At 45.5% G+C, this 17,607-nt stretch overlaps 1 protein-coding gene across 1 annotated transcript in view; it reads left to right on the forward strand.

The window, feature by feature from the left end:
• Positions 1 to 17,607, forward strand: part of LOC147124623 (ankyrin repeat and death domain-containing protein 1A-like) — a 161,037-nt gene that overhangs the window by 114,678 nt on the left and 28,752 nt on the right. The window contains exons 13-14 of the mRNA XM_085990617.1: positions 7,209 to 7,410; positions 11,640 to 11,771. Of these exons, the coding sequence (XP_085846743.1) occupies positions 7,209 to 7,410; positions 11,640 to 11,771 (334 nt within the window). The remainder of the gene's footprint in view (positions 1 to 7,208; positions 7,411 to 11,639; positions 11,772 to 17,607) is intronic.

A 17,607-nucleotide genomic window follows, 5' to 3' on the forward strand; every position in this document is an offset into this window, starting at 1 on the left:
AGCATGTTATACTGATTGCACATAAAGGGGGAGGGCAATTTTAAAGCTGGCCACTTGGTGGAAACTGGGCAGGTAGGCAGTTAAAATCGCCCTAATTACTTACTCACCTCAAAACTGCCAAGAACTCACCGAGCTGTGGCAAGGACACCCACCTAAAGCTAGCGGGGTCTTTCTTTACATATGTATATTACATATTACATATGCAATTCAACTGATAGCTCGAGTGGGAAACCCACTTTAGCTTTCCTGCCAGGTGAAGACAGCGGGAAGAGGAGCCAGGGCCATAAGAGGCCCAAACAGGTAGGTTTATTTACGTTCCATGTGGACCCATGTGAGCTGGAATGGTTCACCAGGCCCCACAAGGACTCTCCTACCGTGACAGCCCCTTCTGAGCACTAGACCCCCACAATACGGTCACCAAAGCTGATCCCGTCACCCACTTGTTGTCGTTGGGTGGCCTGTGGGCCATGTGATATTTCAGGAGGGCTGGGACGTATGAAGTTGTGCGTTCTTCTACTCTGACTTGGTGCCATTCCCTGCTGCTCTCTGAGCATAGCTGGTGCTTGAGTGGTCATAGTTCTGTACAAGTGCAATAAAAAATATTCAGCAGGCCAGGCTGCCTTACTGTTGTATCCGTGTGTTAATGGAGACACGGAATGCAGGAGTTGGTTTAACAGGTGTTTACTGAACAAAGTCTGGAGGTGAACTAACAGATACAAGACGCTATACAGGCTTATATACCCGAGTGGTCACTACCGGTATTACAGTACACAGGGGCTCTTAAAGGTACATACACTACAATTCCTCCCCTTTTAGATAATTAGTACATAACATTTTAAGTAATCATTAATTAACATGTTTACAAGAACAATAATCTACACATTTGCTGCAGTTAATCAATTATAAGTCAGTCTCTCTGGAGGCTTCCTGACTCGGTCCGGATAATGCCTCGGTGGTGTAGTAGTTTTCGGTGGTGTAGTAGGTTCTTTTGGCAAGGTCGATTCGGCTTGAATGCCAGTGTCGGGCTCATCTGGTTCCAGTATCACCGGATCGGAGGTAGACACTATGGGTATCTCTGCTTCATCATTAGGCGTATAGAGTTGTGGTGTAGGTTGTCCCTTTTCGGATGACTCTATGATCTGGTCAGCATGGCGCCTTATTATGCTTTCACCAATGTCCACGGTATACATCAGCGGTCCTAGTCGTGTGCATATAGTTCCAGGCTGCCATTTCTCGGTACGGTAGTCCCGGGCCAAAAATTGTTGACCTATCTGGGAGGTTCTAGTTGGCCTTTCATTCATGCCTTGAAATTGCCGGTTCTCTACGTCCCTTCTGATGTTTGGCTTGATCAAATCCAGCCGGCATCTTAGTCTTCTATTGAAAAACATCATGGCGGGAGTTTGGTTTGTAACCACATGTGTTGCATTCCTGTACGCAAACAAGAAGTTATCTACCTTATGTTGTAGATTTATGTCTTCATTACCCATGGCCTTTATGGCCTTCTTGAAGGTCTGGACAAACCTTTCAGCTAATCCATTGATGGCGGGATGGTACGGGGCGGACGTGTAGTGCTTAACCCCATTGTTTTTTAAGAACTTCCTGAATTCTTCGGATACAAATTGCGGTCCATTATCAGAACAGATCTGTTCAGGCAGCCCATTCCTGGCAAATATGGTCCTTAATACTGTGATGGTTTTTTCCGTGGTGGTGGAGGACATCTTTATTACCTCCGGCCACTCGGAGTGTGCATCAACAGCGATTAAGAACATTGAGTCCATAAATAGACCAGCAAAGTCGATATGTACCCTTTGCCATGGAGATGAGGGCCACTCCCATGGATGTAGAGGGGCTTGTGGTGGGGCGTTTTGGACCTTCTGGCATCCTAGACAGCTCTTGGTCATTTCTTCGATGTCTCCATCGATACCTGGCCACCACACAAACGCTCTGGCTAGGTTCTTCATTTTCACTCCACCCAGACGCCCCTCGTGAAGCTCCTTTAGCACTTTATCCTGGAGTTTGGGTGGAATCACCACTCTGGATCCACACATCAAGGTTCCTCGGCACACTGACGGCTGTTCTCTTCTTTGCGAGAATGCTGGCAACAGTGGTTCGCCATGTGCTGGCCATCCCTTCACCGTTAAATCGTAGACTCGTGAGAGAGTTGGGTCATTTCTCGTTTCCTTTTCAATGGCAGAATTTGTTACTGGTAGACATTCCACTATGGTTGAGTGGAACATCTCCACTGGGTCCACTGTAGGTGCCTCTTCTACCGTTGGCAATGGTAGGCGCGATAAACCGTCAGCATTCCCATGCTGTTTTGATCCTTTGTATTCTATGTCATACTGGTGTGCCCCTAGGAAAAGGGACCACCTCTGTAGCCTTTGCGCTGTCATAATGGGAACGCCCTTTTTGGGGTTGAATATGGAGACGAGGGGTTGATGGTCAGTCAACAAGGTAAATTTTTGTCCGTGTAGGTAATGGTTGAATTTCTTCACTCCCCATACCAGGCTGAGTGCTTCCCTGTCGATCTGGGCATAGTTACACTCAGCTGAGTTCAATGAGCGTGACGCAAAAGCTATCGGCCGCTCCGAGCCATCAGGGAATCTATGCGATAATACCGCTTCTACGCCGTAAGAGGATGCATCGCACGCCAGTCTGATTGGCAGTGATGGGTTGTAATGAGCCAACACTTCCTTGGACGTGATCAAGCCTTTGCATTTATGGAAGGCACGTTTACAGTCTTCGCTCCATTTCCAAATTACTCCCGTTTGTAGCAGTGCATTAAGAGAGTGCAGAACAGTTGACAAGTTCGGTAAAAATTTATGATAGTAATTTATCAATCCCAGGAACGACCTTAATTGTGAGACATTTTCAGGTGCTGGGGCTTTTATGGCCGCTTCAATTTTTTCAGGTGACTTATGCAACCCTTCTTTAATTATATGGCCACAATATGGTATTTATTTCTGGAAAAATTCGCACTTGGGGCGATTTGCTCGTAGGCCCCGTTCTCTCAGCCTAGTGAGCACCTGCTCCAAATTGGCAAGGTGCTCGTTGTCGTTTTCTCCTGTTACAAGGATGTCGTCTAGGTAGCATTGAGTTCCCGGAATCCCTTGCAGGACTTGCTCCATAGCTCTTTGCCAGATAGCTGGAGCTGATGCTACTCCGAAAACCAGTCGATTGTACTGGTACAGGCCTTTGTGTGTGTTTATCGTGAGATACTTTTTAGAGGCCTCCTCAACCTCCATCTGTAGATATGCCTGTGCCAAGTCAATTTTGGTGAAACGTTTCCCTCCGGATAGTGAGGCGAAAATATCTTCTATCCTCGGAAGAGGATACTGTATCGTGTGAAGGACCGGGTTTACAGTCACCTTGAAGTCCCCACAGATGCGAATTTTTCTCTGTTCTTCAGATTTATCATTATTCAACGTTTTCTTCATGGCCGGGACGATGGGTGTTGCCCACTCGCTCCAATCTACCTTGGATAACACGCCTGCCTTTTCCAAATTCTCCAGCTCTGCCTCGACTGATGGACGAATTGCGTATGGCACCGGCCTTGCCTTAAAAAACTTGGGACTTGCCGCATCTTCCACTTTTATTGAGGCGGTGATGCCTTTCAAGGTTCCTAGTTCCTGTTGAAACACTTCTTTGGCGTTGGCCAAGATGTCTTTTAATCGTTCAGGTATGACGTCATCATCATTTTTTTTCTTACTGGTCACCGTCAGTGCCTGAATGGAGTGCCAGTCTAAAAGTATCTTCCTGATCCATTCACGTCCCAACAGCGGTGGACCACCATCTTGCAGAACGTATAAATACAACTTCTGTATTTCCTTGCCGTTGTATACAACAGGCACCCTTATTTTCCCTCTGGGGTATACTTTCTGCCCCGTATATGTCTTCAAGATAATGGATGTGTCTTTCAAAGGTATATGCGGAAATAGCTGCTCGTAATCCCGTCGACTTATGACGGTCAGAGCTGATCCTGTATCTAGCTCCATTTTAAGTGGGGACCCCGCTATCGTGAGGGTAACCCAAATGGTCTGGTAATCTTCTTTGGCAATTACATTATGTAATTTGAGACAGCTTAGTCTCTTGTTTCCGGAGTCGCTATCGCTCTTCTGGTCTTTGGAGCTACTGTCCCTCATCATTTGTACCTTTCTGTAATTTTCCTTATTGATTTTTTTTCTGTCAGTGGATTTTTTGTTTCCAGATCGGCATACACGTGCAATGTGTCCCATCTTTCCGCATTGCCTGCATGCTTTGTCCTTGAACCAGCAGTCCCTCTGGTCATGGGTGGATCTGCCGCAGCGATAACATCTCTCGAAACCCCGTGTCATTTCATGGGTGCCGAAGTCCTGTGGCTTTTGCTGTATCTCTGCAGCTCCTCTTGCTGCTGCTTCGTATGATACAGCCACACTGAAAGCCTTGTCCAGTGTCAAATCTTTCTCAGAAAGTAGCCTTTTCTGTGTTCCTTCACTTAGGAGACCGCAGACGAATTTGTCTCGTAGAGAATCTGCCAGTCCTGCCCCGAATTGGCAGTGCATTGACAGCTTTCTTAATTCAGTGAGGTAATCAGCGTTACTTTCATTCTTGTGCTGATTCCTCCTGAAGAATTTGAATTATTCCGCTATCAGCAGCGGTGTTGGGTTTAAGTGCTCCTGTAGGGTATCAACAATCTCCTTAAAATTCTTGTCCATTGGTTTGGCTGGAGTGATTAAGTTTCGTAACAGCCCGTATGTCCTTGCGCCCATCAGATTTAGAAGTACCGATGCCTTTTTATCATCCTTTACTTCATTCGCTGTGCAATATACCTCCACTCTTTCCACATATGTGGTCCAATCCTCTATATTACTATCGAAAGCAGTAATATTGCCAGTCTTAGGCATCCTGAAAATCAAAAATGGTGCCTCCCGCACTTTCCTTCCTTCCCTGCCGAGAAAAAATGGCGCCTCCCGCGCTTTCCCACCGCTGCCGCTGCTGACAACGCTGTTCTCCGCGGTTTTATTTTCATAGATATTTTTAATAGTTGGAGACTTGTTCCCGCCGGACTCTCTGGGACTTTTCCCTCCCTCTGCTTGGTCCGAACGCCGACCTGCTTTACAGCGCCGGCCGTCTCCCGAGTGCTCCACCCTCCGTCTCTGTTTGCCTCCGCCTTCCAACTCGCTGCTCGGCCCTGCTGCAGAGCCACCCGATCGAGCCCCAGCCCGCCGCCCAGGAAGGATTAGTGCAGTACCTGCCACCAGCCCGGCTAGCTGGTGAAACCACAGTTTTTTTGTTGTTTTTTTTCTTTGACTTTCGTCTGAGGAATCGATCTCCTTGCGGTGCTGCCGAATTGCAGGTAAGTCCGTTTCCAATTCGTCGCCACTGTTGTATCCGTGTGTTAATAGAGACACGGAATGCAGGAGTTGGTTTAACAGGTGTTTACTGAACAAAGTCTGGAGGTGAACTAACAGATACAAGACGCTATACAGGCTTCTATACCCGAGTGGTCACTACCGGTATTACAGTACACAGGGGCTCTTAAAGGTACATACACTACACTTACCAGCTGAGTATTTCCAGCATTTTCTGTTTTTATTTCAGATTTCCAGCATCCGCAGTATTTTGCTTTTGTAATGAAAAATATTGCTAAGACACGCGGTGTTAGCGAGTGAAGTGAAAGAGCCAAGGGCTGTCTGTCCCTCTCTTACCTCTTTGTCCAATCTGCTGCTGAAGAGTTTTCAGCTAGTTCAGCTGCTTACACCGATTTTACACCAATGGCTGCATCAATGGGAATGCAAATGAGCAGACCCAGGAAACTCATGTGTAACTCCCTCCAGAGGCTCTTTTACTAAACGGGGCAACCACAGTGTAACTTATTTCGAGGAAATTCTAGGCCAGGAGTTCCAAAGTACATTGAAATATTCAGAGGTGAAGGGGCAAGACCCAAAGTGCAGGTCACCATTAAACAACAACAACGACGTGCATTTATTTAGCATCTTTAACGTAGTAAAATGCCCCAAGGCGCTTCACAGGAGCGTTATCAAACAAAATTTGACACTGAGCCACATAAGGAGTTTTTGGACAGGTGACCAAAAGCTTGGTAAAAGAGATAGATTTTAAGGAGCATCTTAAAGGAGGAGAGAGAGAGATAGCGAGGTGGAGAGGTTTAGAGAGGGAATTTCAGAGCTTAGGGCCTTGGCAGTTGAAAGCACGGCCGCCAATGGTGGAGCGATGAAAATCGGGGATGCGCAAGAGGCCAGACTTTGAGGAGCACAGAAATCTCGGATAGTTGTGGGGCTGGAGGAGGTTACCGAGATAGGGAGGGGTGAGGCCATGGAGGGATGTGAAAACAAGGATGAAAGTTTTTAAATTGAGGCGTTGCCGGACCGGGAGCCAGTGTAGGTTAGTGAGCATAGGGATGATGGGTGAACCGGACTTGGTGCGAGTTAGGATACGGGTAGCAGAGTTTTGAATAAGCTTAAGTTTATGCAGCATGGATGGAAGATGGAAGGCCGGCCAGGTGTGCATTGGAATAGTCAAGTCCAGAGGTAACAAAAGCATGGATGAGGGTTTCAGCAGCAGATGAGCTGAGGCAGGGGTGGAGACCTTTACATTAACTAAAGTTAAAAGGAGTAAAGAGGAGGATGAAGTTAATAGGGAAGTAGTGATTAGCTATTATCCAGCTTGGGTTTGTAAAGCCTGATAATGTTGGGAGGTAGGAGAGCCTGAGGGAAGAGTTGTAGCTGCTTTGAATTTGGTGGTCCTATTGCATTTATAGTGATAGCAGGGTAAATATAGCTTGAAAATCTTGGGATGACAATGACATTGAGGTCTGTCCTTGTCTTGCTGACTTTTAATTAATTTTCTCAAAATGGAACCCAGCCTGACCTACTTGGAAAAAAAGGAAAACAAGAGGCATGAGCAAACATCATCTCTGAGGTAAGGTTTTTGATAAGAATTCTATTGCAATGGTTCATTGTATTTATATTCAGTTTCTTTAGCTAACTGGTGCAGTAGTGTTTGGATTAAGGGAAATAATATTTGAGTGTGCAAGTACTTTCTTGCCTGGACTTTGTTAGCTTGAAATTTTCACAGTGTGCCCTGGAAGAGTGTAAAATGAGAAGTTGTACCATATCACAACTGTGTCAAGAGTTGGAAAAAATTCTTGCCTGCTGTCTTCTGGCGCTCTTTTGTATAAATCTGAGGTAAAGCAGTTTCTTATGTTTCAGGCAATCCCGGATAGCACTGTAATCCCAGCAAGAAGTTACCCATTAACGTTCAAACCAGACCACACCACACAGACGAGTCAGCTCCGCACAGCCATATGGAGCATTGCAAACCATAACCTGAAATCAAAGGATTGGAAGAAACTTGCGGTGCAATGGAATTTCACTGAGGAGCAAATTAAAGGAATTGGGGAACAATGGACAGGTAGGGGCATCTGTTCACATGCAGACAGACGCACAGAATGAAGCATATTTAAAGGTTGAAGTCATGAAAAAGTGATCACCCTCTCCTCCCGTCCCTCTCTATACTCCACACCATTCCCCTTCATAGGCGGGAGATCTGTTTCCAGCAATTTGCCAATGCCTTTCACAGGCATTCCAAGGTGACTCACTCTCCATCTCTGTGCTTCCTGCACAGTCAATATCAGGGACTTGCCATGCAAAGAACTGGCCCCTTAACACACAGTGTATTGGTACAGAAAGACACTTCACTTCCACCTCATAAGAAATGTGCCAAATGTTGCATCAAAAGACACCATTCAGCTTCCACATATTATCCTGATGAAAATAATGCATGGTTCTTCCGGATATCCTTCTTAAACTAAACAGTTTACTAAACACTCTGTCATGAAGTCTGTGTTCTTTTAACTGTACAATGGCAGTAACAAAGATTATTATACAATGAATCCGTCCATCCCCATGCAAATGAATGGGGGATTAGCCAAGCATTTTGATTAGTTTGCAAGAATATTTGCCTTTCTGTAGTTTGTTTGCTACTTCTAAAAGATTGTAGAGAAACCAACACCGTGAGGGAAATAATTGGTAAGTGAGGTTTGTCCCTGTAGGGGGAAGAATGTGCATTTCATATCAGGTAAACAGAAACTCTTCCTGTGTGGATTTCTCGGTAGCTTGATTTGGAGACTCTTAAACATCGTGATGGGTTTCTACATATGTCAGACACCCACCTGATCAAAAAAGACAGACAAAGCTGCCAGCCCAATTCTTAATGTGTATGAATGTAGTGTGGAGACACCAGCTGATGGTCACACCTGCAACTGTAATCAATGTTTACCATAACTTTAGCTACCTAGGCCCCACATTCTGGAATTCCCTCCCTTAATCCCTCCAGCTCCATCCCTTACTTTAAGACCCTCATTAAAACACATTTCTTTGACCCCTACTACTAGCTTCTGCTTTGGCTTGATGTCCATATTTTTCCATGTGTCTCTGTGAAGTGCTTTGAGATGCTTTTTTATGTTAAAGGCGCTAAATAAATGCAAATTATTGCATGTATGATTACCTTTTGTGGGCAGTCTTGTTCATACATGATTTATCAGTTTTGAATAGCATTTAATTAAGAGTCCAAAATCCTGAGTTTTCTCCCATTATTTAATAGAATGCATTTATGTGAACATATTTATGTGAATAAGGATTTTTTGCATACACTATGGGACTTCAAATATATTCTCATCTATTTGTTTGCATGAATTCATTAGTTTGGTCTCTTACTCTAACCTGCCTTCAATCAAGGTTTTCACTGATCTGACAGCTGGACAGCAAAATGCACTTTCTAGAAGGTGAAAATAATCAAAATGCAGTGATAAAATCAACTGGGAACTGAAGCATGTTATTCATTCGGAGATCTTTGCTATTTTTCTGTCACTAGTTAGGAAATAAGGCCCCACAGGGAGGGCTGAGAATAGTGATGTGGTTCTGAGCTCAGATTCATTTCAATACATGAAAATTGGCAGTGCCCACCTTTCTGACTAAAAGCTGAAAATATAATTTATCTTGCTTCTTGGTTTGTTAAAACAGAATTCAATTTCTTTGTAGTGTTGAAAAATATGCTTATTCCACATTTAACACTTCAAGTGTACACAAACTCCATATTTTGCTCTTGCTCCCACTCCACTCCACCCCACCCCACCCCATACTCATAATTGATCATAATTGAGGGGCAGTCGGATGACAGGCTAGATTGCATGTGGTCTGTGAAAGGGGTGAGCTTGTTCGGTCAGGTGACCCTTCCTTGTTCTCTGCTTTCTTATGTTCCACTCATACTCGGAATCATTCCCATTATCTGGGCAGATGCAGCAACAGTGTTCCTGGTCACTCAGGGATGGCTGGCTGAAGATATCTGGTTCTGCTGCAATTCGTTACACATCTTCATTAGATGGTGTGGATTCCGATTGGCTAGCCTACCTATCCGGGGTTTACTATTGCCACTTAACATTTTGCAAATCTTTTACTTTCAAAGATTACAGAGGTGAATTAATTTATTCATTAGTGCCAGAATAATGCCCTCCCCTTTTGTTCTAATGTCTCGTGTATCCACAGCATATACTGGTCTACCACCAAGGGAAGTAATTTGTTGTGGCGCTGTATCCCACAACAAGTATTCTTCACTTGTCAGCCAGTGGCTCAGTTGGTAGCACCCTCGCCTCTGAGTCAGAAGGTTGTGGGTTCAAGTCCCACTCCAGGACTTGAGTGCAAAAAGCTAGGCTAACACTCCAGTGTAGTACCGAGGAAGTGCTGCACTGTTGGAGGTGGCATTTTTCAGATGAGATATTAAACCAAGGCCCCGTCTACCCTCCCAGGTGGACATAAAAGATCCCGTGGCTCTATTTTGAAGAAGAGCAGGGGAGTTATCCCCAGTGTCCTGGCCAATATTTATCCCTCAACCAATATCACTAAAGCAGATTATCTGGTCATTATCACATTGCTGTTTGTGGGAGCTTGCTGTGCGCAAATTGGCTGCTGCGTTTCCTACATTATAACAGTGACTACATTTCAAATAGTACTTCATTGGCTGTAAAGCGCTTTGGGACATCTGGTGGTCGTGAAAGGCGCTATATTAATGCAAGTCTTTCTTACTGCAAATAGCGCAGTTTATAGTATTAAAAAGTCCCTTTACATTTCACTTACGCACAATTTTTCCCATCCTACGATTAATGTGCTTCCTACACTTGCCCAAGTCCAAGCAAAACTGGTCCATGAAATTTGAGTGCTCTTACCATGTTATAATTCTGGCAGGATTAGCTCTTTGCCTTTTAGACATGACTAATAGCAGTAGAGGAAAATCAGCCCCTTTGTCATTACCTCTAAGCAATTTTGGGATCACGTGTCTTAGGAAATTATGATGCTAATATGTTATCTGTTAACTCATGAAAGGAAATCTTTTTAATGATGTCTCCAGAGTCTTAAGGCTGGATTTTCATTGAGGAGGCGGGTAGGAGGCGGGACTACAACTTTCGGGGTTGTAGTCCCGCCTCCATCGAGTTCTAGCCAACCCACGCAATTTTGACTTGATTGACCTTGTTGAGCCCGCCCAGCGGGCTCAGCAGGCCAATTAAAGGCCACCCGGCAACAGGTGATGTCACAGATTGATATTTCATCTGTCAAGACCTTTTGACAGATGAAATATCAACGTTTGACAGCTGTTTGAAGCTGTCAAACACTGACAATCTGTACTCCAAGTTAATTCATTCCTGTCAGGATGATTTAGAGATCCCTCCGGAACAGAAAGCTGAATGCTGCAATTTTTGACAGATCACGGCCATTCTGCTTTCTGTGCCGGTGAGATGAGGGACTCCCGAGACCTGCGAGAAGGAAGGAAGGCTGTAAAGGTAAGTAAAACTTCTTTAAACACTTTAAACACACCAAACACACTTACCGCTGCACTCATGCACCCATCACTCACCTGAACACCGGACATCTCGACCCCTCCAAGCCCTTCAGCCCGACGGCCCACCTCACTAACTTGGCGTGGTTTGGAGCCGTTGGGAATCCCACACTTCAAGAATGAAAATAGGGATTAGGCTAAAAACTCCCTGTTAACTACCTGTTAACAGGCAGTTAATTGGCACTAATCCCCTTCCCGCCTTGGGGAGGCGGGTCCCAGTGCGGGTCGGGTACCCACCTCCTTTGAAACTGGCATGGAGGCGGGTTGGGGGCGGGATGGGTTCATGCCCCCCAATTTCAGGATTTTAACCCCCCACACGCCTCCAATCCCGCCTCCACGGCCCAATGAAAATCCTGCCCTTAGTGTCCTGTCCAGACAGAACAAGGACATTTGCCCATCCAGGCATTTGTTTAGTTTGGAAGCATGTTATAAAATAAATGGGATATACTTCATTATGTTATTCTTTGGCTGGTCAGGCATTAACCAGGCAAAGCTCAGGTTCATTCTTCAGTTGTGCTTCGGCTAATGTCTAAAGGATTTCTTTTGAAAATGTTTTCGTTTTTAAATCTTGCCGTCTAGTTGATTTTAATTACCAAATATATTAGCTTGTGATGTCACACTGGGCACGTAGATGTTTACTCACAAGGTAACATCTTCATGTAAGTGAGTGAGGCTCAAGGCTTGCATTGTAAAGCTTGCTCCTATTCAGACAGATTGTTGGGGATTGTTTATGAACATTTATTTCTGTTTAGGAACAAAAAGTTATAAGGAACATGGTCACAGGGTGTTGCTGGTCTGGCTGCACGGAATCCTTTTAACTGGCACGAACCCAGTCAAGGGCTTGTATGAGGGGCTAATTAATATTGAACAGAAGAACTTAGCTGGTAAGTAAAGAATGAGAAAGTTTTTCATTTTGAAATGCCAACTGTCATATGAGACTCTCGCTTTAAGGACAGATTAAGTTCACTTAGGATGTAATCTCATTGAAACTTATAAAATTCTAACAGGACTAGACAGCCTAGATGCAGGAAGGATGTTCCTGTTGGCGGGGGAGTCCAGAACCAGGGTTCACAGTCTAAGGATAAGAGGTAGGCCATTTAGGACTGAGATGAGGAGGAATTTCTTCACCCAGAGAGTGGTGAACCTGTGGAATTCTCTACCACAGAAGGCAGTTGAGGCCAATTCATTAAATATATTCAAGAAGGAGTTAGATATATTTCTTAAGGCTAAAGGGATCAAGGGGTATGGGGAGAAAGCAGGGACAGGGTAGTGAATTTGGATGATCAGCCATGACCTCATTAAATGGCGGAGCAGGCTCGAGGGGGCCGAATGGCCTACTCCTGCTCCTATCTTCTATGTTTCTATGTTTCTATGTAATTTCCTTCCATCCACGTTCGACTGACAAATTAAATTGCATCACAGCCATTTTAATTTATGGAGTGCAGGCTACAAACATAATGGCCCAGAAATTCGGGTCGGGGGCTTCCCGCGGGTGTAAGTCCCTGACCTGCACTTACCTTGCACGCCAGCCGCTGAGCTGTGGGCCCGCGTGGAATTCCGATCCGGGGCCTGGTCCAGCTGCCGACGCGCAGTGCTTACATATCCCAGGGGCGCAGTTAGTTCGATGCGTCCCCTGGGATCACGTGGGCCATGGGGAGCCAATCGGAGCAGGGAATGCTCCATTCATAAGATTGACAGGAAGAGCTGTCAAAACTTATAAATACTACGGCCCCAAAATAGCACTAAATCTTCAAATACATTTTTTAAAAATCACATTTTTTAAATAAACTATAAATTACATGAAATAACTATTTTAAACAATAATTTAAATTTTTGAAAAAAATAGTTTTATTTTCTAACGGGGCTAAAAATAAACTTACCTTGCTTTAAAGTATTTAAAAATAATAAACCTGTGGAAAAAATGTTATAATTTTAATTAATTCACCACTTACCTTGTAAAAAGCAGGCCTTACGCCTGCTTTTTATATGTCTAACTTCTGCAGACTTACCCTCCCAGGAAAACCTGTAAAAAAAACCTAAGTTTGATGCGCACGTGCAGCCTCTCCTGCGCACGTGTTCGACCTCTGAACCCCTTCGTTCAGGGGAACGGAAGTGCCGGTTTCCCGCGCATGCGCAGTGCATGCAGGAAACCGGCACTTCCATTGGGCCTACGGGTGAGTACCCCATGCGTACTCACCCGTGGAGACCCGAATTTCTGGGCCAATAATTTTCTCATACCTGACCGGAAATTCCTACTGCAAATACCGGGAAGTTGCTGTCAGGAACACCCTTCATCCTTGATTCATACTAAATTGGCCTGTTGGATAACTGTCCCATGCAACTCATGTCAGACAATTTATTCAATTGTATTATGGTAATAAACAGAAGAGAAGTTTGATGTGCAGAGTTTTCTCATGGCCTCTACAGAAGACATTGGCGGGGGGGGCGGGGGGGAGATTTTTGACAAATACTTTAGGTGCTAAAGTGGTGGCCATGATGGGGTCTTAAGCTGAAATGCTGGTTTAGCCTCTTGGTAAAGGAGTTGAAGGCAGCGCTAGGAACAGTCGCCCCGAGGATTGTTAATCAGCTGACTACCTGCTAGTGCTCATTTTGGCGGCTAGCGCTTCAACTAACGCCCTCTCCTAACAGCAACCAGCTGTTTGGGACTAAACATGGCGTTGATGTTGATTTCAAGCGCTACTTAAAGGGATACTCACCACATAAATTTATACTTGCCTTTTTTTTTATCCGTTCATGGAATGTGGGCGTCACTGGCCAGGCCAACATTTATTGCCCATCCCTAATTGCCCTTGAGAAGGTGGTGGTGAACCGCCTTCTTGAACCACTGCAGTCCGTGTGGTGAAGGTACTCCCACAGTGCTGTTAGGGAGGGATTCCCAGGATTTTGACCCAGTGATGATGAAGGATCGGCGATATACTTCCAAGTCAGGATGGTGTGTGACTTGGAGGGGAACTTGGAAGTGGTGGTGTTCCCATGCGCCTGCTGCCCTTGTCTTTCTAGGTGGAAGAGGTCGCGGGTTTGGGAGTTGCTGCCGAAGAAGCCTTGGCGAGTTGCTGCAGTGCATCTTGTGATGGTACACACTGCAGCCACGGTACGCCGGTGGTGGAGGGAGTGAATGATTAAGGTGGTTGAGGGGTGCCAACCAAGTGGGCTGCTTTGTCCTGGATGGTGTTGAGCTTCTTGAGTGTTGTTGGAGCTGCACTCATCCAGGCAAGTGGAGAGTATCCCATCACACTCCTGCCACGTGGCTGTATGAGATTTAATTCTCTCACCAAGTTGCTGGGAGGTCCCCCTCTCTCTGTCTCCCACCGCCAGCAGCTCTGCAACTCCAGAGATCTCTAGGGCCTCCTCCTCCAATGGAGTCAATTGACTGAAGTCTGGAGGGCCACCTCCGGTTCTTTGCCTCTCCCTATTGTTATCTCTTCTCCTGCAAGGAGGGAAAGAAGAGGACTTCTTCTGTGGTGTTACTTGCTATGATTGCATTAGGATGAGGGTGAGTGTCAATGGTGGTTAGTCAGATGGGGATGTGAGTAGGTGCATAGACAGAGAGGGATGGGTGGACCTGCAAGGTTGGTTGTTGTGAGGAATGATGTGCATGAGTAGGCTTGGGAAGGCAGAGTGGTGAGGTTGGGGTGACAGACACATCAGGATGAGGGTGAGTGTGGAGGTAAAACTGAACAATAAATCAAGTGTGCACTAACCTGTTTAGAATGGCATAGCTGAAGGCCTGGAAATGAGTTACCTGCCATGGTAGGAGGGACATCTAGTCAAAAACAAACTGTGGAAAATCTAGAAGGAATAAAGAAAGAAAGACTTGCGTTTATATAGCACCTATCACGACCACTGGACGTCCCAAAGCGCTTTACAGCCAATGAAGTACTTTTGGAGTGTAGTCACTGTTGTAATGTGAATAGAAAAAGCATAATTGGTGAAAAAATAAAATGTTAGAAATACACAGCAGGTCAGTGAGTACCTGTATAAAGAAAATACAGGTTACATAACACTTTGGGTGTGTACCATCGGAAGAGTGAAAGAGAAGCAGGCATTTCAGTAAGGCTGGGAAAAGGGGGAGGGGGAGGGGCAGAATATCAACAGGTATGCCAACCACCGACAGGAAGCTAATGGGTTGAATGATGTTCAAACTGCTAAATAGAAAACTGTTACTGATCTAAAAGGTGATTGAGGGTAAAAGGACATAATAATGTACACATGGTTAGGAGGGTGACAAGAACTTGAGAGAATCAAACAAGTCTTAAAAGGAAGCAAATTGAGAAAAAGAAAAATGCATAATCATAATGGGTAAGATTGCAATGTGTTGTTTCTGAGATTTGCATATCAGGTGCATAGTGTCACATTTCAGGAATGAATCATAAGCTCTACTTAAACACACATTAATCATAACACGGTGGTTGACAACAGCAGGTAAAATAAATAAAGCAAATAATTACACATGTTCAAAACAATGGAGGTATTTCTCTGTAAGTTCTAAAGGTGGTTATAACAATAGCCAAGATTGGCAAGTAAATAAGGTTATTCTAAGTACCCAGGCACATGATTAAATGACAGCATTCTCCAATGTCTCCCTTCACACCTAGGATATATATTCGTTTTATAAGTCATTTCCCCTGAGCATGGATTCAGTGCATACACACGTTGTACATACGAAGGAGAAAGTAAGAGCAGGGAGGAGGTAGTTCAATATATTGCAACAGTGACTACACTTAAAAAAGTACTTAATTGACTTAATGCGCTTTGGAATGTCCTGAGGTCGTGAAAGGCGCTGCAGAAATGCTTTCTTTATATAGTATTCTATCCGTTTAGATACTGAAAATAAGTGTAAACAACTTCCTGCATTGTGTGAGACCTTTGAGGGGTGTGAGGTATTTTCCTGCTCCATACAGTCCCATCATTTTGGATCTCTGCACTAAACAAGGACCTGCTCAGGTTACATCATCAATGGAATTTGTTAGTAAGTGTGGCTCTGTGCAGACTGATATAGAAACATAGAAACATAGAAGATAGGAGCAGGAGTAGGCCATTCGGCCCCTCGAGCCTGCTCCGCCATTCAATGCGATCATGGCTGATCATCCAAATTCAGTACCCGGTCTCTGTTTTCTCCCCATACCCCTTGATCCCTTTAGCCTTAAGAAATATATCCAACTCCTTCTTGAATATATTTAATGTATTGGCCTCTACTGCCTTCTGTGGTAGAGAATTCCACAGGTTCACCACTCTCTGGGTGAAGAAATTCCTCCTCATTTTTGTCCTAAAAGGCCTACCCCTTATCCTTAGACTGTGACCCCTGGTTCTGGACTCCCCGACCATCGGGAACATCCTCCCTGCATCTAGTCTGTCCAGTCCTGCCAGAATTTTATAAGTTTCAATGAGATCCCCTTTCATTCTTCTAAACTCCAGCGAGTACAAGCCCAATTGTCCCAATCTCTCCTCATACGTCATTCCTGCCATCCCAGGTATCAGCCTGGTGAATTTTCGCTGAACTCCTTCCATGGCAAGAATATCCTTCCTCAGATAAGGCGACCAAAACTGCATACAATACTCAAGATGTGGTCTCACCAAGGCCCTGTACAACTGCAGCAAGGCATCCTTGTTCCTGTACTCAAACCCTCTCGCTATGAAGGCCAACATACCATTTGCCTTCTTAACCGCCTGCTGCACCTGCATACTTACCTTCAGCGACTGGTGCACAAGCACACCCAGGTCTCGTTGCACTTCCCCTTCTCCCAATCTATTGCCATTCAGATAATAATCTGCCTTCCTGTATGTAATGTATATACCTTTAAGGGGGGAACTATGTTTTACAGCTCATGTATACTGCAGTACTGGCAGTGACCACACCTGTATATAACACTGAGTAGTAATCTGTACAGATCAGTTGCAGTGTGAGCCACGTTGAGTAAACACCTGTTGTACCATTCTCCGCAGTCTGTGTCTTATACACGGACGCAACATTGGCGACGAGGCAGGTTCGAACCTACCTGCAACTCTGCATCACCTCCCGGGGATTCGTTCCTGGAGATCAGTGGATTGGAGGTCAAGGCCAGAGACTCGGGCGTCGACCACGGGCAACCGCCCAGTCATCCAACAGAGACTCAAGAATTGCGGGGGAGGCTGTCGAGAGCCAGGCTTGGCTTTCCAGTCGAGGTGGTCCAGCGAAACGGGCTGGCAACAGGTAGTGCGCAGACCCTTCCCGGACAGCGGCGGGCCAGAGCCCGACCGAGCGGCACAGCAAAGGGCCGAGCAGCGTCGACGGGGGAGAGAGAGAGAGGGCAGAGCGCACAGGGCGCAGCCGGTGTTCAGGGGCCGAGCAGCGTCGAAGAGAGGGAGAGAGAGACACGCAGAAACCCGCGAGGCGCCGCCATTGCCACGAGGACCGCCGAGAGCGGCGTTGGCAGCAGTGCAGGAGAAGCGCGCAAAACCTACAGGGCACCGCTATTGCCACGAGAACCGCTGGGAGCGGCGTTGGCAGCAGCGGGGGAGGAAGGAAAGCGCGGAAGACGCCATTTTAAGCCATTGGGAGACGCCATTTTAAACCACACCCAAAATGCCGAAGAGTGGCAGTATCACCGCATTTGACAATGAAGTCGAAGATTGGACTACATATGTCGAACGAATAGAGGTGTACTGCAAGTCAAATGAGGTATCAGATGACAAGAAAGCGTCGGTATTGTTAAATTTAAT

Source organism: Somniosus microcephalus, chromosome 1 (assembly GCF_052327205.1).
Source record: "Somniosus microcephalus isolate GS21.2 chromosome 1, FLI_Smic_1.0, whole genome shotgun sequence".
Classification (NCBI taxonomy): Eukaryota; Metazoa; Chordata; class Chondrichthyes; order Squaliformes; family Somniosidae; genus Somniosus; species Somniosus microcephalus.